At 38.2% G+C, this 23,557-nt stretch overlaps 1 protein-coding gene across 1 annotated transcript; it reads left to right on the top strand.

The window, feature by feature from the left end:
• The first annotated feature begins 1,651 nt into the window (after positions 1 to 1,651).
• On the top strand, positions 1,652 to 22,069 carry zmp:0000000760 (collagen alpha-1(XXII) chain). Its single transcript, XM_059566824.1, has 27 exons — positions 1,652 to 1,807; positions 2,416 to 2,528; positions 3,185 to 3,308; positions 4,264 to 4,657; positions 6,985 to 7,062; positions 7,142 to 7,243; positions 7,323 to 7,376; positions 13,125 to 13,178; positions 13,256 to 13,309; positions 13,396 to 13,449; positions 13,945 to 13,998; positions 14,098 to 14,151; positions 14,239 to 14,292; positions 14,929 to 14,982; positions 15,076 to 15,120; positions 15,209 to 15,262; positions 15,341 to 15,394; positions 15,774 to 15,827; positions 15,972 to 16,043; positions 16,127 to 16,162; positions 17,649 to 17,693; positions 17,788 to 17,820; positions 18,117 to 18,263; positions 19,383 to 19,559; positions 20,366 to 20,456; positions 21,338 to 21,415; positions 21,496 to 22,069. Exons 2-27 carry the CDS (start codon positions 2,468 to 2,470, stop codon positions 21,747 to 21,749), a joined length of 2,331 nt encoding a protein of 776 aa, XP_059422807.1. The 5' UTR covers positions 1,652 to 1,807; positions 2,416 to 2,467; the 3' UTR covers positions 21,750 to 22,069.
• Positions 22,070 to 23,557: the final 1,488 nt, after the last annotated feature.

The following is a 23,557-nucleotide window of genomic DNA, read 5'->3' as shown; positions in this document are numbered from 1 at the left end:
ACAGGACCAGGCCTGGGTTTTAGTTTGTGTTTTGATTTTTATTTGTGCGCGTCAGTCGTCCGTGAGGGGCTGACGTGCTGTTTTGTGTTTATTTTGATCATTAAAATATCATTTGATTGTCCGCCGGTTCCGGCCTCCTTCTTCCCGATGATTATGAAGGTTTAATTCGTTACAGCCATGTAAAATGAATGCAAGTTCAACTTGCCTCCAAAACATGTGTCAAGACTTTATGGTGATTTTCCCCCATCCCACTGTATCTCATGTTTTTAAATGAAGAAAGTAGCCTACTCTTTGTGATTGGTTTTTGGTCCTTTGAATTAAACTATCCATACATGCATGGTGCTGTTTTTTCTCTAATTGTTTAAGCAACTTCATTAATTATATTTGGTTTATAAACATTATTATAAACATTATGCTCTTTTTTTCAAAAATAGTTATGTTATTTTTTTACGCTTTGTAGAAACGTGCATTATATTTTGCGTAGTGTGCTCTCTTATGGCCTCAGGAGAGAAGCCAAAAGCTTTTTTTTGCCTAACTGAAATTATGCCTTTTAAATTTGAATATAATTCAAATTTTGATAATATTTAAGTAGAAAATTCAAATTTAGTTTTTCAGTCATTTTGAGAGCCCTAGTGGCAAATTCTTTAAATATGTAAACATACTCACAGGCTTTGAGTCAGAAGCGCCAGACTGTCCTTGCAAAGTTGGAACTACCCCACTTTATAGAAACAGACACCGGCATTGTAGGCTACTCTCACAGGAAACAGTCCTCGTCCTCTGAAAAAAAAGCGTTGTACACGTTGTACAACAGCTTGTAACACAGTAAATTTAAATCACATCATATAACCCCTTTAAGATGGCAGTTAAATAAATAAATAAATAATGCTGAGATTTTAGGCAAGGAGTGCTTGTTTTCTCAAAATATGTATCAGAAATTTCCCAGAGAAGTTGTTTAGTCATGACATTTTGAGTACTCTAGGTAAACTCTACACAATACTTTCACTCCTGTAATTCTAAGGTACTTATAGCTGCCTTTTAAGGGCAGATAAGGTACAGAGGTGTCTCTTTACAAATGGACAAAAATAATTTATTTTATTTTATAAGCATTCCGACTAAAGCCTGGTTAATAGTTTAGAAGCAGGTCAGTTTGTGGCCTACAGAATGTTTGCAGAGCTCTTCTAGTGCCTATCCGTGACATACTACATCTGTCTCCTAGTGCTATCTAGACAGTGATCCACTGTCTGCTGTAGACTAAGAGATAGTTTGCCTTTCTTGTTTTTAATGCCTTTCCTATCTGAAAATTCAGCACGCAGTATGGGTAGCATTTAGTGCCCAAATTAGTGCTTTTAGACCAATTTGGGGCTTTTTTGGTGGTGGTGGAGGGTGTGGGGTCTACTGTAGTCTACAATCTTTTAAAAATCGAGTTGTCATTTTTGGGGCAGCAGCCATAGTATATGCACAAATCTGCATGAAGCATTTATGATACAGGTGCCTAAACATCACTGCCCACCTGAAATGAGCACAAACACACCAACATGGCTAAAATTGTGCCCCAAACAGCAACATCTGACTGCAGAATGATTGTGTGAAGAATGCGGAGGTCAGTGTTTGCATAGGATAATGTGCTAGAGGGATGAAGGCCTCTTGGGCCCGAGGGTGGAGTGGAGCTCATGGATCAGGTTTTCTTCTAAGCAGGTTTAGGTTGAAGTCATTGTTGGGACCAGATATGCTTCTCTAAAATAGTCTTTATGATCACTGCGGGAACAGCCAAGGAGCAACCTGCAGTGAACTTGCTTCGGAAGGATATGTAAGTAAATGACAAATGATTATAGAAGATATAAAAAGTAAAAGCAACTGCTGTTTAATTCAATTAAAATGTGAACTCCTGAAGATGGCATATCACCATTTTATTCAGCATTTGTCATGTATTTAAACTTTTCTTGTTTTACATTGTAAAGTTGAACTCAAATGTACTGTACTGTTTTAATGCATTTTAATTAGTGCATATATCAGTATTTTTTTTTCTTAATACTGATTGTCCTAGGTTTTCCACTGAAATATTCACTTTAAAAGAGTGCTTACAAAGAAATAATCATGTGTTTTATCATAAATGCATCAAATTATGTACAAAAAGAGTTTTGCCAAAATGTTGCCAGTGTTATCTCCTAGCAGTAATCTCCTCATTTTAAATGCATTTGAAAAGTAAGTTAATATCACATTTATATTAATAGCAGAATTTGTCTAGTGCTAAATAATGTTGTTTTCCATGAACATTTTTCCATTGTTTGATGAAATTTGTATTTTCAGTGAGCATTTATGTAATATTTCATTTTGTATTCCAATTATACAGGGTCTACATGTCAGTGCTATAAATTTGTTTCTGCTATTATATTTGCAATCTTTCTCCCTTTGCAGGCACATTTAAATTCCAACCATCTTCATTTCAAAAGCTCCAGCTCTGAACAAAATGCTGGTTATCACAGTCCTGCTGGCTGTCTTTGGCCTTGTAAGATGTCAGGAATTAGCAAGTAAGAATCTGCAAAATCCAGTACCATGTCAGGATATGTGTTTCAACGTAAAATAATTTTACCTCAAATTTGAAGAGAATCTCAGATTATTCTGAAAGCAACTACTGACAGCAAGGTATCAGGTGAGCTACAGTGAGATGGCTATGGAAGAGTATAATTGCTCCACTTGTTGACCAGTAGAGGGAAGCACGGACCAGTTTAAGTCATTCCTGGCTGGTATATATCATCATCCGTGCAGTAGGGCTACTTGATGATGATTGAACTGTCTCTGTCACTCCTTTTTTTTTTTGTGGAAACTGATCTGTCAGCTTGATTCCAAATCCAGATTCCATTTAAATATCCCAAAGTTTCCATTCTTTAGGATTCTTTTTTTCATTTTCTTTTTTTCTCCCATATCACTAGAGTATAAATCATGACTTAGACTTCAGTCAGTTCATTGCAGTTTCTTTCTTTTTTTCTTTTTCATTTAGACTGTCAAACGCCATCAAAGTTTTGTAGCTTAAGTAAATCCATAAACTATGTCAGACTATTGTAAATAATTGAAAACTTGGCCTCAGTTGCATTTACTTTTTTAAAATTCATTTGGGAATATTACACAGTGAAATCGACCTTGAAATTCCCCTTTTTTTGAGTGTCCCATTTGCTTTTATTTTTAGCATATGACCTGTTGGAAGAGTTTGGCTTGTCCAAGTCTAGAGGGGTGAGAAGGGTCAACGGGTCTGAACCTGACGCGGTGGCGTACCGTGTTAACCCATCCCTCCACCTCAAGAAGAGCACAAGGTATTTATATCGTCCTTCTGACATAATACTTTTCCACTCTTTCTGCTTTTCCACTGAGTGTAATCATGCTCGTCTCCAAACAATATCTTTCATTTTCTGCTCCTGCTTCCCAGAATCTTCCACTACTATGATCTGAGGTTTGATTTGAATTTTATCAGATATATGCTCACATGTTATACAGCATGCATACACAGAGCTGTCTGTTCCTAAACAGCACAGTCATTGTCCTGAAATGTTGGCATTATATTCTCACGTCTTTCTCAAGCATCAGCAGCTGTTCCTGCGTGTTAGCTGTGGTTATGGCATGTGCTGGGTCTTTCCTTTTCTGTGTGTGGGCCAACAATACCTCCCACTAACATCCCCAAATAATCATGAGAAGTACATGACTGTAAAACAACCACCATATGTCAATGCAAAATGTGATCAACAACATCAAAAGAGAAAACGAGCGCGCAGTGGAACCACACTGTGCGTAAATGACCATTATTCTTGGAAACATTAACTGCTGATTTCAACAAACTGGTTCTCTTTAAAAACCAACAGGAGCAGAAAACTGAATTGGAATCAATTGGAGACCATTTGGTTTAGATTAATGCAAAACTTCACAAAAGGTCACTGCAAAAGACCACTGTTAAACAAAGTTATCAAGCTATTAGCAAGTTTTTAATTATGGTGTTCCATATTTCAAAGTACCATGGTGACCACTAAATCTATTATTATACAGTTGTGATACTGTTATATTGTCACAAATTTGAACTGGCTGAGCTCTAGGCCTACATTAGTTTCTGCATTAGTGGTGGGGAGTTTTAAGGGACTCTTTCAGCAGAGGCAGGTCTTAATGAGTGACTTTGTGGTGTTTAGCGGTTGATTTTTCTTTGGCTTTTTATGCACTGAAATATTCATTTCTCCTTTCCCTGTGAACTGCACATATGCACTAACCCATCTCTCCATCCAGCATCATCTACCCGGATGGTCTGCCGTCTGACTACTCTGTCATTGCCACCTTCAAAGTGCCCAAGGACACTGCTAAAACATCCTGGAATCTGTGGCAAATCAGTGATCCTGAAGGCAGGGACCAGGTGGGCCTTCGTTTTCAGGGCAACACCAAAACCCTGGACTTCTTCTACACCAGCCCACAAGGTACACAGATGCTGCGGACCTTCCAGAGGGTGGAAAAACTCTTTGACGGTGAGTGGCACAAGCTGGCATTGAGTGTAAAAGGAGAGCAGGTGAAGCTGCTGGTGGACTGTGAGGAGATCAGCGTGGAGCCACTGGATGAGCCACGGCCCGTGATCCGGCAAGGTTTTACCTCCATCGTCAAGAGGGCTGTAGGGGACCGCTCGATTTCGGTGAGTACCAGCGACAGGCTTAAGTACTGTTTTACAAGGAATTATCTGGCTGAGTAGAAATGCTCACCATTAAAACAATGAATTATGTGGAATGCAAAAGGTGATATTTTGCAGAAAAAATGAAAAAACTTAATTTTTATTTAATCCATGATCAAATTATTGATCTAATAACCTATTGCAAAATGCTAAGTTTGAATATGTAGAGTAGAAAAAAGAGGGCTTTCAGAGAAAATGGAAGATCTTAGAGTTGCCATTATGGACGACCTGCTTCTTCATTAAATTGAGACAATTTTATTAGCTAAACTTAAGTTTTTAAGTTTTAAAAGGTTAAGGCTGTCTTCCAGTTCACTTTATGCCCTTCACTAGCTAACTATCTTCTGTCTCATTTACTCTGATACATGTCATTGATTACGTTGCTTGAGTGCCCGCTACTGGCAGAACCCTTGAAATTGGTTGTATGGGAACGTCCTAAGCCCTTGTTCACTTACAATCTGCTATGGAGTTGGTATATTGTTTAAATTTTCCCCTTACAAATTTGTTTGGTACAGGATTCTATAGGTATATAGGTATGCTTGGGCTGTTATAAATGTAAAAAAACAAAACAAAAAAGAAAAAAAAAAGAAAAAAAAAATCATTTATACAGGTGCCGATTTCACTAATTCCATTCAAAAAGTGAAACTTGTATATTATATTCATTCATTACACACAGACTAATATATTTCAAATGTTTATTTCTTTTAATTTTGATGTTTATAATTGACAACTAAGGAAAATCACAAATTCAGTATCTCAGAAAATTTGAATATTGTGAAAAGGTTCAATATTGAAGACACCTGGCGCCTAATCAGCTAATTAAATCAAAACACCTGCAAAGCCTTTAAATTGTCTCTCAGTCTAGTTCTGTAGGCTACACAATCATGGGGAAGATTGCGGACTTGACAGTTGTCCAAAAGACGACCATTGACACCTTGCACAAGGAGGGCAAGACACAACAGGTCATTGCAAAAGAGGCTGGCTGTTCACAGAGTTCTGTGTCCAAGCACATTAATAGAGACGTAAAGGGAAGGAAAAGATGTGGTAGAAAAAGTGTACAAGCAATAGGGGTAACTAAACCCTGGAGAGGATTGTGAAACAAAACCCATTCAAAAATGTGGGGGAGATTCACAAAGAGTGGACTGCAGCTGGAGTCAGTGCTTCAAGAACCACTATGCACAGACGTATGCAAGACATGGGTTTCAGCTGTCGCATTCCTTGTGTCAAGCCACTCTTGAACAACAGACAGCGTCAGAAGGGTCTTGCTTCAAAAAGGACTGGACTGCTGCTGAGTGGTCAACAGTTATTTTCTCTGAAGAAAGTAAATTTTGCATTTCCTTTGGATACAGCAACGCAGCTGTATACCAGGAAGTTTTAGCGCACTTCAAGCTTCCTGCTGCTGACCAACTTTATGGAGACGCAGATTTCATTTTCCAACAGGACTTGGGACACAGTGTGTTCAAATTTTCTGAGATACTGAATTTGGGATTTTCATTAGTTGTCAGTTATAATCATCAAAATTAAAATAAATAAACATTTGAAATATATCAGTCTGTGTGTAATGAATGAATATAATATACAAGTTTCACTTTTTGAATGGAATTAGTGAAATCAACTTTTTGATGATATTCTAATTATATGACCAGCACCTGTATATTATAGAGTTGTATTATAGGGATGAATTAAACGTGATATATGATGACGTCATAGATGTGTTGCATTGCACTCTACAGAGTGGCCTGAAATGTGCATATGAAGCATATGAATCAGACTCGCTCCCTCAGTCAAAATCGAGGGGTCGAGGGTATGTCAATGTAAACTTCCGCCATCCACTTGACAAAGTGGAATGCACTTTAAAAATGGTGGTGGGGATTCCCCTGAGGGTAAGTGGTCAGGAAAGTTCCCGAGTGCGTTTCTAAAAATGAACTGGAATGCAGCCCAGATTTGTAGTTTAGAAACACAGACATTTAAGCATAACAGTAGTAAACTTTGAGTACACAACTAGTAAACATCTAAGTTCTTATTTGCTATTGCAGCAATACAAGTTAATTTATAATGTATGCTGTACTTACAGTTTATCCACACTGTGGAATTTTGAGTTTTTCTTTGAGTTTTTTTTTTATAGTAGTGTGAAGTCAAGTCAACAGCAAAGCATACTTAAGTATATACTTATAATCAAATTATACTTGCTTGTTATTATTGTAAAAGTATACGAATAACACACTCGAAAAATATTTATTTTGTAAATGTATCCTAAGTGAAAGAACACTGATAAGCTATACGTGCTTGTGCAGGTGGATCTGCAAAAGATGGAGGTCTCCTGCGATGCGGATCAGGCATACTCTGAAGGCTGCTGTGAGCTCTCCAGTGTGGTGAGTCAGCTGCCCCGTGTGTGGGCTCTTGCCCTCTTCTGCATGAGCTTTCATCTGATCAGCTGATGTTCCTCAACAGTGCGGAGGATATGCTGAGATTGGCTTAACTGCTGGAAGAGGAAGAGCCACCTGTAAATGCATACAGGGACAGCCGGGTGTCCAGGGACGCCCAGGACCCAAGGTGGCCAAAACCTCGGTTATCTGTTCTTAAACAATCAACTCTGCTATACAATCTCTACAAGTGTGTCCTTCCTCCGTAGGGTCACAGAGGCCTGCCAGGGAATACGGGAGACCCAGGCAGAGAAGGAAACTGGGTAAGAGTTCTGTCTGAAATCTCTCACCGTAGTGTGGGACTCTGCTGCAGAGGCGTCGGACTGGGGGTAAAACCAGTACTGATTACCAGGGCCCCAAAGGAAGAGAGGGCCCTTGAAAAGTCTGGAATATATATTTTCAAGGGTGGGGGGCCCATTAGGACTGCCTATGCATAGGGCCCGGGATCTTGTGCAGCACCCCTGCTCTGCTGTGTTTTAGGACAAAAAACAAGCAGTAGTCGCTGGTCACTTGGGTTTAATGAGAGGGTATTAATGGACAAACATGCACTGTCAGGAGTGTAAGCAAGCAGAGAGGATTGAAAGAAGAGATGGAGGAGAGAGGGAATTAACCTGGAATAGATCCTGCCTGGGAAGTGAAGTTGTGGAAAATGGCAGTAGGAGCATAACCAAAGTACAGCACGATGGAAACAAGAGTCAGGACTCGCTTTGAGAAAATGGCAAACACTGTGGCTTGTCTCATTCGGCAGAGCATCCTGTGCTAGATTTTTATTTACTGACAGCAGCAGTAATTACTTTATTATTTAGTCAGTGATAGGCTGTTGCAGTTGTACGCTAGCTAAAGCCCATCATTTATGTACTTGTATGATAGGTATGTGGTATTTGAAAAAATTAAGAATGTATAAAACCTCTTATGTGCACAGCGTTACACTTGCGGGCACTCTTGAAAGGACGAACCATGGAGGTCTGTAATACGTGCTGAAAGCTATGTTAGAATAGGCTTTCATCTCAATGGAACTTCTTTGCAGAGCATGGTACTTACATTTAAATTTACATTTATTCATTTAGCAGACACTTTTATCCAAAGCGACTTACAAATGAGGAGAGTGGAAGCAATCAAAAACAACAAAAAGAGCAATGATATATAAGTGCTATAACAAGTCTCAGTTAGCTTAACACAGTACACGTAGCAAGGGCTTTTAAATAATATAATAAATAAAAATAAAACAGATAGAATAGAAAAAGAATAGAGCAAGTTGAAGTGTATGTATATATGTATATATATATATATATATATATATATATATATATATACACACACACACACATAATTTCATGATAAATGAAAAGAAAATAGAACACAAAAAGATTAGAAAGGTAGTTAGATTTTTTTTTTTAATAATAGAATAATACTTCTTTGAAGTATTAGATCTGAAACCTACCATCTTCGCTCATGGAACAATGACGTTTTCCAGGCACTAATATGAGCTGTAAATTCCATGTAATTAATCACATTAACGTGACATCATGACAATGCCCATGAACCATTTCTTGCTTTTAAGAACCCTCCAAAAAAGAGTTAGGCATGGGAAAGCATCTACTATATTATTATTTCTTATGTAATATAATCAGACTACATTTAATGGCTGATGATAGAGAAAAATATTTTTAAGATCTGAAAAATGCTAACCAGCCAAACCTTAACACCTTGGGATAAACAATTATCTGAGATGTCTACATTCTAAATGTCTTGCATAAACTTAAAAGCTTCAACTGTCTCTAGTTTTCTGGGAAGGTTTCTAAGCGCTTCTTGGCTTTGTTCAGACAGGCAACAAACAAGCATTTTTTTTGGCATACATTGCATGGCTCAAATCCCTTTAGCTGTTTTTAGCCTGAACCGCACAAAACCCCAATTTTACAAATCTGATCCACACCACATCCATGTGGTTTGAAATCATGTGACCAAATATTTTGGAACCACTCATAATTCCTGCCAGACTGTGAAAAGAAGAAACACAAGGGAGGAGTAGAAGGCACCCATTTACTTGTCAAAGTCAAATTTTAGCATAACAGATGTAATGGCCATTACATTAAGTAAATGTATCCAGGTCTAAGAAATATTTATATCCATATAGGTGTTTTATCAACATATAATGCCATGCAAATCATTTAGCTAAATATTAGCCTGAATTGGTAAGCAAGCTAGATTTTTCCAAAACGGCAGCTATGAAACAAAATGAACCAAAAATGAGCCAAATTATGTGGGGTAAATTGAGCCAGAATTTTACCTTACCCCACCATAAAGCTCTAAGTTAAAGTTAAATCTCTGAAGTATAAACTGGTATTTTAATACAATATTACACAACTGATTAGTTTGTCATATATGTATATGTTATGTTGCTTGAGTTAGTTTTAAGAAAATAAATATGATTCTGAAATTACTTTAGATACTTTTATTGTACTTCTGCATCATTTTCCCTTATCTTGAGGACCTTATAAGTAAAAAATGGCTCATCTTACCCCACTTTCCCCTACTGTGTTTTTATATGAAATTATGGAAAATAACTGTTGCAGTGCTGCAAAACTATTATCTTTTTACCACAACAAGGATAGCAATGTACAAAGAAGTCCAATATTTAATAGTCATTTATTTTATAAATAATTCTTTTATTTAACTATTTTGAGAAATTATGTTATTCTTTCATTCAAAAAAATAAATCCAGCATTTATGGGGGATTTAGGCTGTCACTCCTGAAACTTTGCTATTTGTACAGGCTATAGGCTATATGGCTGTTAGCAGCACGAAAAACAAAACTTTTATTCATATTCCGAAAGGATTAGAACTTGCGCAAATAGCCATTCTTTTAAAATCACTAAAAATGTGTCACTTCAGTTAATCGCAACATCAGAAAGTTCCTTTATAATAAATTAATCTCTTATTTACATTGTGTTACAGTGAGAGGAGTCAGCGTTCAGGGAAAAAATTGAGTTTAGAGGCGAGTGAACGCAATGTCCAATCACAGGTGTTCAAGAAATCAACACATATGTCTGTGATTGGCTACATTGCTCATCACTATAAAAACACGTTGTAAAGAATATTGAGTTTGGCATCTTTCTTAATTTATTGTAAGCACATTGTGGGTCAAATGCCAACTGTACCAACACAAAACTTATCAAATCACCATTGCTTAACTGGTTATCTCACCTGAACTATAAATAACACAGGAAGGAAGGCTAATTTCAATTTAGATAGATATTTCATTAAGGCAGGCTGTAATCTCAACACTCCTCTCTCCTGGCCTGTAATGGTAGTTCTTGATAGATTCACACATTACCATCATAAAACTAATTCTCTATGGAAAAAATAATAGTATTTTTGCTTCCGGAGCCCTACTATTGCACTCTGTCAGAAAAGTTCAGAGACACCAAGCGTAACGTGACTAAATTATTTAAAATCCTTCCAGAATCGTTATATTTACCATACACCCATTTGCTTTTGAGTTGCAGTGGTATAAATAAATAAATGGAAAAATCAGTTGTGGCGTCAGTCTCCGACTCTTTGAGACAAACTCAAAGGGAGCAAAGCTATTAGAGTCTAAACAGGCTCTGCAAATATACAGGACAATGTCTGCCGATCAGCTTAATTAAAGGACATGGCATAGCGCATCAGGATCCAATCACTAGTATACATTTGTGTTTCGTGAGCGACTTTGGGCGGTAAACTTGATTCTTTCCCCCTGGAGTTATGACTAATTTACCTCTTTTATCTGAGTCCAGTTCTCTGTGGTGTGCTGGAATAATATCTTTAAAAGTCAGCCCGACAGCATGCGTCAGAGCTCTTTTTCAAGTATTAACATTGAAGATGCTTCTATAAATCGGTCATAAAAACGATCATGTCTTTCCAAAAACACACATGCTCTATCCTTCTTTTTTCCTACAATCTCCCAGCCAGATACATGCCCACACTTTTGATAATCCGGTACAGTCAGGCCGCTGCAAGAGTGAATCTGGCTGATGGAATATGCTGCAGAGTGGCAACATTGTGTTTACTGCCTTCTTGCTGGGGGCGACCAAGTGCGTTTCCAACGCAAACACACTCTACATCTGCTGCCGTGTGTGGTCTCTTCTGTTCCAGGAGGAGTTTGAAAAAGTCTTTACTGTGTTTTGTATACCCATGTCCTCAGAGGTTACTCCACTAATTTCACAATCTGGCTGTAGCACAGAACTCAATGTACTTAGGGTACTACTTGCTTATTGTGTTAAGTGACTCAGCATTTGGTAGTGGCCAATCATTTCATGACATGAGCAAAGCAATTGCAATTTGAGAAAGTTGAGCAAAGTTCAACGTTATGCAAAAGAGCAGTGACAGAATGTGGGGACCAATGAGAAGTGTGTAAACAAGACAAGAGCAGCTGCAATGCGTAATTGGGAGTGGGTGGGGGGTTGTTAGGCCGATCGCGGGCGGGACCCTGTATGCAACCATTGTACTTTCACACTGCCAAGAACATTTGTTTACAATCGCAATAATGTTCTAATGCAATGATGTTGCATGTAACCATATAAGGCGATAACAATATAACATGTTGTGCAGTACAGATTACTTTTTTGCATAAACTGCTGCTTTAAATAGATTTATCATGCTTGTATATGTTGTGTTGTCACTGGTGTGTTTTCAAAAACACAATAAACCTCTCATCTCATGTGTCTGCTGACCATGAGAAGCGCAGCAAAAATAGACTGATAGCTGTACTGCTGCTTCTGCAGTGTGGTGACGTATCTCCTAACCATGCAGTGAAATATGTGCTGCTTGTGCTTACATATCTAGTGTGAAATATTCTTTAAGAGTGTCTCAGCTTCATTTAACACATTTCACTGTATTTAAAGGGATAGTTCACATAAAAATTAAAATGATATCATTAATTACTCACACTCATGTCATTCCAATCATGTAAGATAAAATCCAAAGCTTTCTGAAGCAAGGGAACTACCACTTTCAAGGGCCAGATACGTACAGTAGTAAGGACATTATTAAATTAGTTGATGTGTTGGTGGCTATAGTCAACATAAAGCGCCGTCAAGCTATAGGTGTCCTTAGTTTAAATCCCGAATTGAGAAATTGTTGAATAAAGTCCTTGTTTTAGTATTGTCTGTGCACAAAAACGTATTTTCATAGCTTCATAAAATTACACTTGAACCACTGATGTCACATGGACTGTTTTAACAATGTCCTTAACTAAGTTTCTGGGTCTTGAACGTGGTAGTTCCCTTGCTGTCTATGCAGAGTCAAAAAGCTCCACGATTTCATCAAAAATATCTTTGTCTTCCAAGGATGAACCGAGGTCTCATGGGTTTGGAACGACATGAGGATGAGTAATTAATGACAGAATTTTCATTTTCGGGTGAAATACCCCTTTAAATTAATTCCAGAGAATTCCACATGAATTCACTCCAAATGATCAGTACAAAAAAAAAAAAACACCACAGGAAAAACCCGGGGACCTTGATAATGGCTTACAAATGAAGGAAAGGAAGATGTATTACACAATCAATCCAACTTTCACAAATGACCTCTGTGATGCAAGAACAACTGTTCTAAGGCATTAAATCATGTTGTTAATCCATTGTTGCATATATTTTAAAAAAAGTAAATTAGTAAGAAAAAACTTATGAAGGGCTTATGAAGTTTAGACTTCCAATGCTTGCCCTTTAAATGTAGTTTTTTCATTATAACCCTGGAAGCTACTGGCAGTTGTTCAGTTGTGTGACTAAGGATCTTGTTTGGTCAAGTGCATTTTTATACCAACATGGAGGGAACCATTTCCAGCCGTTCTGTAGCTCCAGGCTGTCATATAGTGGAATACATGCTGCCTTTTTCCAGCACCGTAAACCACGTTCTTTATGTCTTTGGCCAACATTATTTGCCAATTATGTCTATATCTGTTGTCGTTGTTACATATTATTTACAATTACAAGAAAGCTTGCAAGCATTCATGTCAGAACTTCTTGTTGCAGGGGATACGTGGTAACACTGGAGATTATGGACATATAGGAGAACCCGGGCCTAAGGTGAGTGGGTTCGTTGTACAGTCCTTTGGTTGGCATTGTTGTACAGATCCACTAAACGGTTAACTCACATTCCACAGGGTGAAGAAGGCATCAAGGGAGAAAAGGGCATGAGAGGACCGCATGGCCAGGAGGTAATACATCTTCAAGTGCAGAGCCCCATGTTGATGTAGCTTTGCATCCAAAGTTTTGCAATAACAAATCTTCTTCTTTCACATAGGGTGACAGAGGACCCAAAGGCCTGAAAGGGTTAAAAGGAGCTTCAGGTCATAAGGTAAAATCAGTATTAGTGTAGTGTAAAATCACCTTTGGACACAATCTGGTTGTAGCTTGTTGCAATCATTTTTGCAGTAACATTTTAAAAGTAATACACAACAAAAGGATGTGCTGTATCATAGCTTGAGCACATCAAGGTAACCAATGCATCTGGGGGCAGCTGGGGCCTAATGGTTAGAAAGCCGGACTAGTTACCAGAAGGTTGCCGGTTCGATTCTCGGTGCTGGGAGGAGTTGTAGGTGGGAGGGAGTGAATGAACAGTGCTCTCCTCCACCCTCAATACCCATGGCTTAATTGAACCCCCCAGTTGCTCCGCGGACGCTGGATATATAGCTGCTCTGGGTGTGTTCACTTCTCACTGCTGTGTGTGTGCTCTTGGATGAGTTAAATGCAGAGCACCAATTCCGAGTATTGGCTACCATACTTGGCAAATGTCATGACTTTCACTTTCATTGCACATTATATAAGTGTTATGTTATGCGTCTTATCGAAGGGAGTGCGAGGGTCACCTGGAGAGAGGGGTGAGACTGGCCAGCAGGGGGAAGTTGTAAGTTCTGTTACAAAACACTTTCGATAAAATATATGTGAGATGGATTGTGTTATTGGGGATATGAATGACTCATTCGCTCCCCACCACATCTCCCAGGGTGCAGCAGGAGAACGGGGATACGAGGGGATTTTGGGCTATCAGGGAGTGAAGGTATGTTTTCTCCCTCACTCTGGTCTCTAAAACATTGTTGCTGTGTTTAGTCAGAAATCTCACAATTCCCATTCCTTCTTGGAACAGGGAAATGAAGGCTTAACAGGAGCTGAAGGATCTCGAGGACCAGGGGGTCGGCAGGTAAAAAAAATAAATAAATAAATAAATAAAAACAGGCTGTGGACGTTCAGCAATGTGCTGCATGATTTTTAATACCAATGGTGTGATCTTACATTTTAAATCTGACACCTCCTTGGATCATTTATGCATATGCAGGTTCTGTATTCATGGAGGTCAACGTGAAAGTTTTAAGGACTCTGTGGGTGAATCTCATGAAAAAAAAATTGTGTTGTATTTTATCCTAAAATAATAATAATAATAATAATAATAAATTATATATATATATATATATATATATATGAATAAATAAATAAATATTATTATTATTTTTAAAACATTACAGGCTGGTAAAAGGAACAAAAAAGTTATGGGAAACACCACAAGTCTGAAACTCCTGATCCTTTGGGGTTTGAAGAGGAATGAAACTGTCTGCAGGGACACAATTTGAACATCAATAAAATTGTTTACAAATGCCAGTTTTGAAAATGTGGCGGTTTGAGGAAAATTAAGATCACATAAGGGTTCTGACCCAACTTGGCGGACATCCTGCCACATACAATCCGTTGACACCACAAGCAGCAAAGCTAGCCTTTTTTATCATACAAATGTTATGGGAATTTAACTGGATGTTTATATTGTTTCTCTGCTCTGTGACAGGGGATTGTGGGAGATCCCGGTGAACGAGGAACACCTGGAGAAAAGGGAAAGCCAGTAAGCTGTTACAAAATCATGCTGCTTTAAACAGATGGATGATGGAAATGTATTGATGGCACATACAGTAGATATCTTTTTTACTTTTCACAGGGAATTCAAGGCCCAAAAGGAAAAGTTGGTGGAATAGGGGAAAAGGTTGGTTACTTGTCAAGCAGTCATGATGACAGATACTTTGTTGACCAATGAGTTGAAAGTCTAGTGTTGGTTCTTTTGAATATGTCAGGGTATAGTTGGTGATCCAGGTTTGCCAGGGCGAGATGGAGACCCTGGAATTGAGGTACCGATTGCTCTTTCAGCTGAACTTTGTTTCATGGCCACTAGCTTGCTTTTAATCTCATGGTATTACCACATGCAGGCTTATCAAGGACCACAGGGACCTGAGGGAAGACTTGGACAAGTTGGTGAAAGGGTAACCTAACTATTATTGACTTGTATTCTTCCTCTGAAACACAAAGTTGTATTTTTACACCACTATTTAGCTACTAAATGTAAAGCAGCAGAGAAATTTTTTTTTAAGTCTGTATTTAACAAAAGACAGAGCAACACAGAACTCTCTAGTGAATCACTCACCAAATCAGTTACAGCAGTTTTTCACTTACAGTACTATACTGGAATTTACTTTGTTTGTTGTTTGTATATACATTTATGTAAAATACACTAAAATTCTAAAAGGATCATTAAGGAAACAGATTCTTCTAAGGAAATCAGATGAAAAACTACTGCTTAAGTCCTTTATGACTCCTATCTCTGTGTGTTCTTATGTAACATGCTTGAATATTTGTAAACAGGGTGAAAAAGGTGAACAAGGGCCTCCAGGGGAAATGGGCCCTCCTGGATTAACAGTAAGTGCACGTGTGAAGAAATGACCACTGCACTGAGCTATATGTGACTTTTGTGAATACCACCTTAATATTTTACTTTGGACTTTTATGACATAAAAATACACCCTGCCTTCTGGTAGATTTATAAAGTGCTGTCATCTCCAGGGACCGCAAGGTTACAAGGGCTCTGCTGCAAAGCCAGGAAGACCAGGATTTATTGGGCCCCCTGGAAGAACGGTGAGCTATATTCCAAATTTCTAAAGCTTTTGAAATAAAAGTTCATACTATCCAAAATGCTAAAACATGCCATGTCTTCATAGGGGCACATGGGAATACCCGGCAGACCAGGTCCCAAGGTAAGGATCTCCACTAAATTATGAAACCAATTTTGTCTCATTAAAAGAGCATTTTGAATCTTTCAGGAGCCTGCAAAGACAAATAAAATGGCTAGACATGGCTGGGGACAAGGCGTGATGTAAATCATCTCTTAGAAAACCTTGTCTTGTAAATCTAACATATTTCTCCATCAGCTCATCAAAGTTCTGTCATGCAGAAAACTTATAGAGGGGTCACTGCAAATGTATAAGATTGTGTATCAGTATCGGCTTAGTATAGTCAGATATCCCAGGATCCACAGTCTAAAATAAATCTGAATCCCTTTGGCATCTATACATATGGAATTCACAGTGATCAGCAAACCATCTGATGTAATGGACAACCATTTAAACACTTGTGAAATGTATACTAATACAACGTGTCATCAGATTTGTTTAAGCCTTGACAAATTGCTGCAATATCATCTTGAGAAGGGGTACTCACCCATTTACAAAAAAAGCAAATGGAGAAAAGCCAGGACCCACATGCCATCATCTGAAAGCACAGAACATGTTTTCACACTGGAGTCATGTCTGCCCTTCACTGGTTAGCACAGCAGTTTTTGGCTGCGTGTACAGTGACTTGGCTCTGAGTGCAGTCACACTACAAAGTGTGTTAGACTGAAACTGCTGGCTGCTCTGTTCCCATTCCAGCATTAGCCCTACACTGATACTTCTAAACTTCTGAGAAGATCTCCACACTTCATTTAAACGTGTCACTACAGACAAGACTTTCTAGTGACATATTTCAAATAATCTAATATTCACAGGGACTCTAGCGTCAGATAGTGAAGGACAATGTGGTGTTAAAAGAAACACGTCTTTTCCCTTGGTGGTCATCTGTTATCTTAACATTGTTTCAGCATCAAATGGATTTCGCCATAAGCACTGGTGACTCTTAACTGCTGTAAAGACACATTTACCAGAACATACTTTGTGAAATTTGAACAACTGGCCATCAAGGTAACAGCCTGATGTTGTATTAAAGTTATGTAATGTAATATACATGGTTAAAAAATGGAAAGCATACAAAAGTTAGAAAATGGAAAGTATCGGTTTTGTTCCTGCCACTATTAATTTTAACAAAAGATATAGAACCCTCGGTCTGAAATTAAAATGCACACCCATCCAGAAAGAATTCTAAAAAAATATAGTCACTGGTAGCAGGAACATTGTAGAAAACACTTGGAACATCATGTTTGTCGTGTAGAGCATCTGTAGAGCTGTTCACTACACAGAATTAGATCTCAGGCTAATGTGTCAAATTCCAGGGCAATTTTCCGATTAGGGCACATTACAGCAAATGGTTTTCTTCTGAGTTTTACAGCTCTCTTTTCACACAAACACAAAGTGATGAAAAGCCTCACCATTATTTCAGGGTTTCCCCTCGCAACACCTTGACAACTAATTTTGAACTACAAATCACATTTATTGGATCAATTGCAAATCTAGCTTTTGCATCTTCCAGGGTGACACTGGCATCCCAGGGGTCCAGGCAAGCAAAGGGGAGAAGGTAGTTGTTGACTCAAATGCATTTCATTTTCCTGTTGACACATTTCCATTATCATATGGTTCTAGTTTCTCACAACGCCACATTGTTTCCACAGGGTGCAAAGGGAGTCAAAGGACCTAAAGGCAGGGTAAGACCATCTCAGAGATTGTTCACATTTCTGTTTAATCAACACCATGGAGACGACTTCTAAGCATTAGCAGCAATGGATCTGGTCTGTCCACAACAACAGCGGAAATCTAGTTGGATTACGTTTACAAAGCTGGTTTTGGAAAGACGCGACCGACTGCCACATCAGCGTATTGTTTGAGTTCCATGTCGTATTTCATTCCAGACGTTCTGTCAAGATATCATTCAGAAATATGTACACAATATAAAAGTGAACCTGCTTGTTTATGGGTGTGTTTGAATTTGTTTGTTTTCCAGGCAGGAGACACCGGTGTGCCAGGGCAACAGGGACGTAGAGGAAAGCGAGGCCCTGCTGGAGAATCTGGTAGCAAAGGCCCTGTAGGCTCCAAGGGAGTGAGAGGAGACGGTGGTCCAGTGGGCTTTCAGGGCCCACCAGGCCCACCAGTAAGTCTGAAAATCCAACTCACAACACATAACTAACCTTCATTTGGAGAAGAAAGGGACAGACCTTTTAATATGAGAAATTATAAGACTTGACATGCTATATATAGAAAATAATTTGTCGTCCCTTTCAGTTCAAAGAGCCAGTCACCTTATTGCTTAAAGATACTGCCTCGTCTTATTGCTCTACAATGTGTAAGGGCTGAACAGACTGTAAAGGCCCGTTCACACCAAGGACGATAACTATAAAGATAATGATAAAGATATAGTTCTAAAAAATATATTTGATATTAAACAATAGCAGAGTCCACACCACAACTATAACTATAACAATGAAGTCAAAGAGAAACCATATCGTTGGAATCTCTTAAAAAAAAAAAATTCCAGCTAATGAACGATAAAAAATTGACAGCCAATCTGAATCCATCTTGCTGTAACAAGCTCAGAATAAACAGATGATAATGTTCGCTGGTGTGGACGCTAATATCGTTATCTTTATAGTTATCGTTCTTGGTGTGAACGGGCCTTAAGCCTGATTAAAAATGCAACCTTTGGTGATATATAGTATTGGTTACTGAAACATAAACTGGGCTGGGTATTGCCACCACATTGTGATGTCACATTACAAAACACTGCAATGCATTACAATATCAAAATTGATAATGCATACAATATCAGAATTAGAATTATCAGAAATAAAATAGCAGAATTACCTTGCCTGAAATTCAGATCTTCCCTTATTACCTAACGTAAATGAATGGTTTGTTAAGAGTTTTCATTTGCATTACCCTGGCTGACTAACAAGCATCACCTTCAGACAAAGCTTTCAAAGCTTCTGGGAGATTCAGTCTTTGTGGCACTTGGCGTAGCATGCATGAAATATGTGGTAACCATTTTGGTGTCAAGATCGCTAGTAAACACTTTCTCATTAGTGTGGCCTTCTCTGCAGCTCAGGGCAAGGTTTTCATTTAGTGTGGCTATAAATCCATAATGAGGCTGGTGAAATATTGTTGGCGGTATTTGTTTCTCCTTCATTACACAGCCACCCATTTCCAGACTATCACGGGCGAGAAGTGCTCTGATCTGAGCTCCATGTTTCAGTGGTATTGATCTCTTTCTTAGGGCCCCACTCTTCCTGCTCAACATGTTATCGAGGTCTGCAAGAGGGTGGTTCTGGAGCAGATGTCCACATTCGCCAACTCTGTGAAAAGGACTTGTGCGGCTGTCTGCCCGCTCTATGGAGACGTGCCAATGGGCGCTCCAGGTCCCCCAGGACCAAAAGGACCATCTGGACCTGCAGTAAGTTACCCACCTCCAAGAAGAATCCCCTCACAACAACCTTGGAACAGTCTTAATTTTGCTTGGCCTTGGAAACAAAAGGCATTTAGATGTGGTTTGTTTTAGACATTAAACTTTGCACATGTTAAACTTATCGTTGCCATAGTAAACTGAGGAAGAACATGGTCCATACATCAACTTTCTTCTAGGTCAAGTCTGATATGTACATAGTGTGAGGGCCTCAGGAGAGCGAGCAGCAGTGTTTGGCTGTATAGGTTGGAATTAAAACATTCAGAATTTCCAAATCCCCATGAAGACAAATAGGAAGTCACAGATGAGGCACTTGCTCTGTGTTGAATGTTTTTTGGAGAGAATCCCACCTTCACTGGAGTGGAAAGCCTCTCCATATTTCTCAAGCAGATCTTTTTTTTTCAGACTTCTCAAACATTTTAACTCAAGAGGCCCAAAGGTGGATAAAAGTTCACAGAACCTCAAATGTTAAATGTAAAAGTTAAAATTGAGGGTTGTGAAAAAAACTGTACACAACATAAAGAGGCTTTTTGAGGATCAGCATAGCAAAAAAAAAAAAAAAAATCAGTATGACTTTCTTCCTTCGAATGCATAAGATGTTTTGCAGAATGTCTAAGCTACTATTTTCCACACATTAAAAGTACACATTTGTCAGTAGCTGTTAAGCAAACGTTTCACCAAAGTCTGCTCCATGGGGACTATAACTGTTGCTTTGGGGGGAAAAAAATGTCTGCTAAATGACTGATTGCTAAAAATAACTAAATTTGCAACTATTTCTGCAAACACCATTATAATAGGGTGATCCTGGCATTGATGGTCTTAAAGGAGAAATTGGGCAGCAGGGATTCTATGGAGAACCCGGTGACCAAGGAAGACAGGGCTCACCAGGTAAACCATTTTCACACTGTAGTCCAAATAGTAGCTAATTAGACATGTACCAATACAAGGGTGGTCCACCATGTTGGAGCACCATGTTCTCATCAAATAAATGCAGTTGCACTGATGTAGCTAGCGTAATAAGTCACAAATAAACATATAGAGAAGCAATAATGTTATAAAAGGTTATCTGCCTGTATTATCTGCTCTTGGTTGTGTCCATGCACAGTGAACTAGCATAACGAATACTTCTCAGCTGGAAAACTGAACAGCCCATTTGACGGATTCATCTTCACAAGGAACTGTTGTCATTTGGAATGGGATGTGTCATGAAATAAAAACGAATCAGCACATGTGTCCTTAAGCAATGTTAGTCTGCAAGCGTCAGCAGAAGAAGAGAAATAGCTTTATTAAACACGAGCAGATGTGCGACTCCTCTGCCAAACTGCATTAATGAGGCAAATGAGTATACAGGTGCAACTGAGGAATAGATCAAGCAAAGTGTTTAAAGAAAACTTACCAATGATATTACCTTGTTGTGACAGAAAATATAAAGAACACTTCCTCCAACTAGTGAAGGGTCATTAATGTACGATTCATTCATTATGAATCACATGACAAATGAAAAAAAAAATACATAAAGTAGTGATTTGTTTCTCATAAAGTATCTTTGGCTGCATCATGAGTTCCTGATTCCTGATGATTGGAAATCTACTGTTGAAAATGTAACATGTAATGACACTCAAATGAATGAAATGACTAGTTCATTCTGATAATTGAGATCACACAAGACAGTCAGTAAAATGATCCGATCTTCCATCACTACCACCAACATCTATTTGCATTTGCACATTAAATTGGTTTTTAATTTTAGTGTAATGTGTTTGCCACAGGTGACAGGGGTGAACCAGGAGACAAGGGAGCTAAAGGCCATGGTCTTCCTGGCCACATTGGAGAGCAGGGACCAGAGGGTACCGTAACAATAACCCAGAATTAGCCTCTCTTATCATAGAAACATCACCTGACATTATTTTTCACATATCATAACCAGGTCAGCGTGGGCGACCTGGCCAAGCATTTGATGGGCAACCAGGTCGGATGGGTGAGAGAGGCCATGTTGGCCAGCCTGGATTGAGGGGTCATCCTGGACTACGAGGAGTTCCTGGGGTTTGTCTGACATCTGGGTGTGCCTTACTAAATGCTACTTCTAATGCACAACCACGACAAGCACCTCAGCAGGCAACTCTACAAACACCCCAACGTTCACCTCAACGGGCAACTCAGAGGTCTAGAGGACGCCAGTGAAAGCACCTGGAAGGTCAGACAGTGACGTGTGTATAGTACTATGGCAGAAGGATTAGAAACTGAAATTATGACATGAATGATAATTAATGTAAATATAAAACAGAAATGTGTCCCTCAAAAGTCTGAAAAACTGATTAAACATTGCAAAATGCTGACTCGCAACAAACTGCAAGAACTGGTTTAGAAATGAATGTAATTTAAACATAGAAACAGAGTTTGCATACTACAGTAGGAACAAATGTATATGTAGTTTCAAAAATGATCTGCACATTTCTATAAAAATGCAATAAATGCTGTTTATATTAAAAATGAAAAATTTATATCTAAGCGTAATTCTCTCTCTTTATCTTGCCTTGTGATTGCTGTGTAATGGGTTATGTGCATTTTGGTGATTTGTTTATGGGAGATTTAGAGCTGAATCCATAAAGCTCAATCTGCCGTCTGTAGTTCTGGTGACAAGAGCATAAGGTTTATGTTTTTTCTTACTCCAGAACATGTTCCTTTACTGGATTTGAAGTTCTTCAAAACTAAAGGAGTCACGAATTGAGAAATTTGCCATGATTCAGAAAAAAAATAAAAAAATAAAAAAATAAACAAATATATTTTTTTACAATATTACTGTTTTACTTTTTTCACCAAATAATTACAGCCCTGCTGAGCATAAGAGAGAAAATAATTATTCCAAAGTTTTGACTGGTATTGTATTAACCTTAATGTATTAATTAGGTAATATACAGTACCACTACAAATGAACTGCCAAATATATCTAGGTTTATCTAAAATGTAAATGTTAGAATGAATGTATTCACAGAATTAATTAATTTATTTATTTATTTATTTATGTTTTTAATGAGGTTTAGAAATTAAATAAGCCTCACCAATCTTAATACATCCAAAATGTCTTTTTACGGCTAAAGCACTTCAATCATACCACAAAACGTGTGTTACAAAGACTATTTATTGATGCACAGAGTCCAGAGTATGTGAGTGATGCAGAGTAGAAACCAGGCATTCATTTTTTTTTCTATTAAAGTCAGAGCGTCTGTGTTTTTTTCTTGCACCAAACATCACTCTGGTACTGTTCCATCACGTGCAAAACACATGTTAACAGGCTAATGTTTGTTTCAATAAAGCACAAGACTTTTCTTTACGTAAAGCTTATATATATATATATATTTTTTTTTTTTTATATATCTTGTGCCCAGACTTTCATTGTATTTAAATAAATAAATAAATTAATTAATTAAAGATGTTACAGTGAAGTAATAAATAATATTCTCGGGCAACACAGAACAGTTTTTTTTTTGATCAAGGAAATCCAAAAGAGTGGAGCTGCGGCTGAGTGATGACAGGACGCTTTGAGTGGGGCAGGGAAATTGCTGTTGCTCTGCTCCATACCTGCTTAAAGCCCCATTAATGTGAATCAGTCTTCTGCATCATAATAGTCTTTTTTTCATTCCAAGATACAAGACAAATGATAAATAAATATTTAAATTGTACAAAACTCTTGTACCCCAAAAGAACCCTTCCAGAAGAGTGACTGATTCACAGTGGGACATACTGTAGGTTCTGAGTGGGAGAAACACTAAGACTTGATTGCACAAATAGTGCCAAGGACCACAAAACATAGAGAAGGACCAAGAATAACTATCCTATAAGATCGAGGACTTGTCACTTTCTTTGTGCTAGGCATCATGACAAGGTGTCATCTATGTATAAATGTAGAGCATAGATATGTGAAGCCATGACTCCCCAAGCTTCCTAATGACCCTTGACTGCTGTGAAAGTAACATTTTTTTATATCAACA

The sequence above is a fragment of the Carassius carassius genome, chromosome 14, assembly GCF_963082965.1.
Source record: "Carassius carassius chromosome 14, fCarCar2.1, whole genome shotgun sequence".
Lineage (NCBI taxonomy): Eukaryota > Metazoa > Chordata > Actinopteri > Cypriniformes > Cyprinidae > Carassius > Carassius carassius.
This window is presented reverse-complemented; position numbering and strand designations above follow the sequence as displayed.

What these genes read in the sequence shown, in the direction of transcription:
- zmp:0000000760 (XM_059566824.1), top strand. Translation starts at nt 2,468, where the DNA reads ATGCTGGTTATCACAGTCCTGCTGGCTGTCTTTGGCCTTGTAAGATGT. An exon ending in TGGGCCCTCCTGGATTAACA is followed by an intron (nt 15,828 to 15,971) that starts GTAAGTGCACGT and finishes TGTCATCTCCAG; the next exon opens with GGACCGCAAGGTTACAAGGG. An exon ending in TCAAAGGACCTAAAGGCAGG is followed by an intron (nt 17,821 to 18,116) that starts GTAAGACCATCT and finishes TTTGTTTTCCAG; the next exon opens with GCAGGAGACACCGGTGTGCC.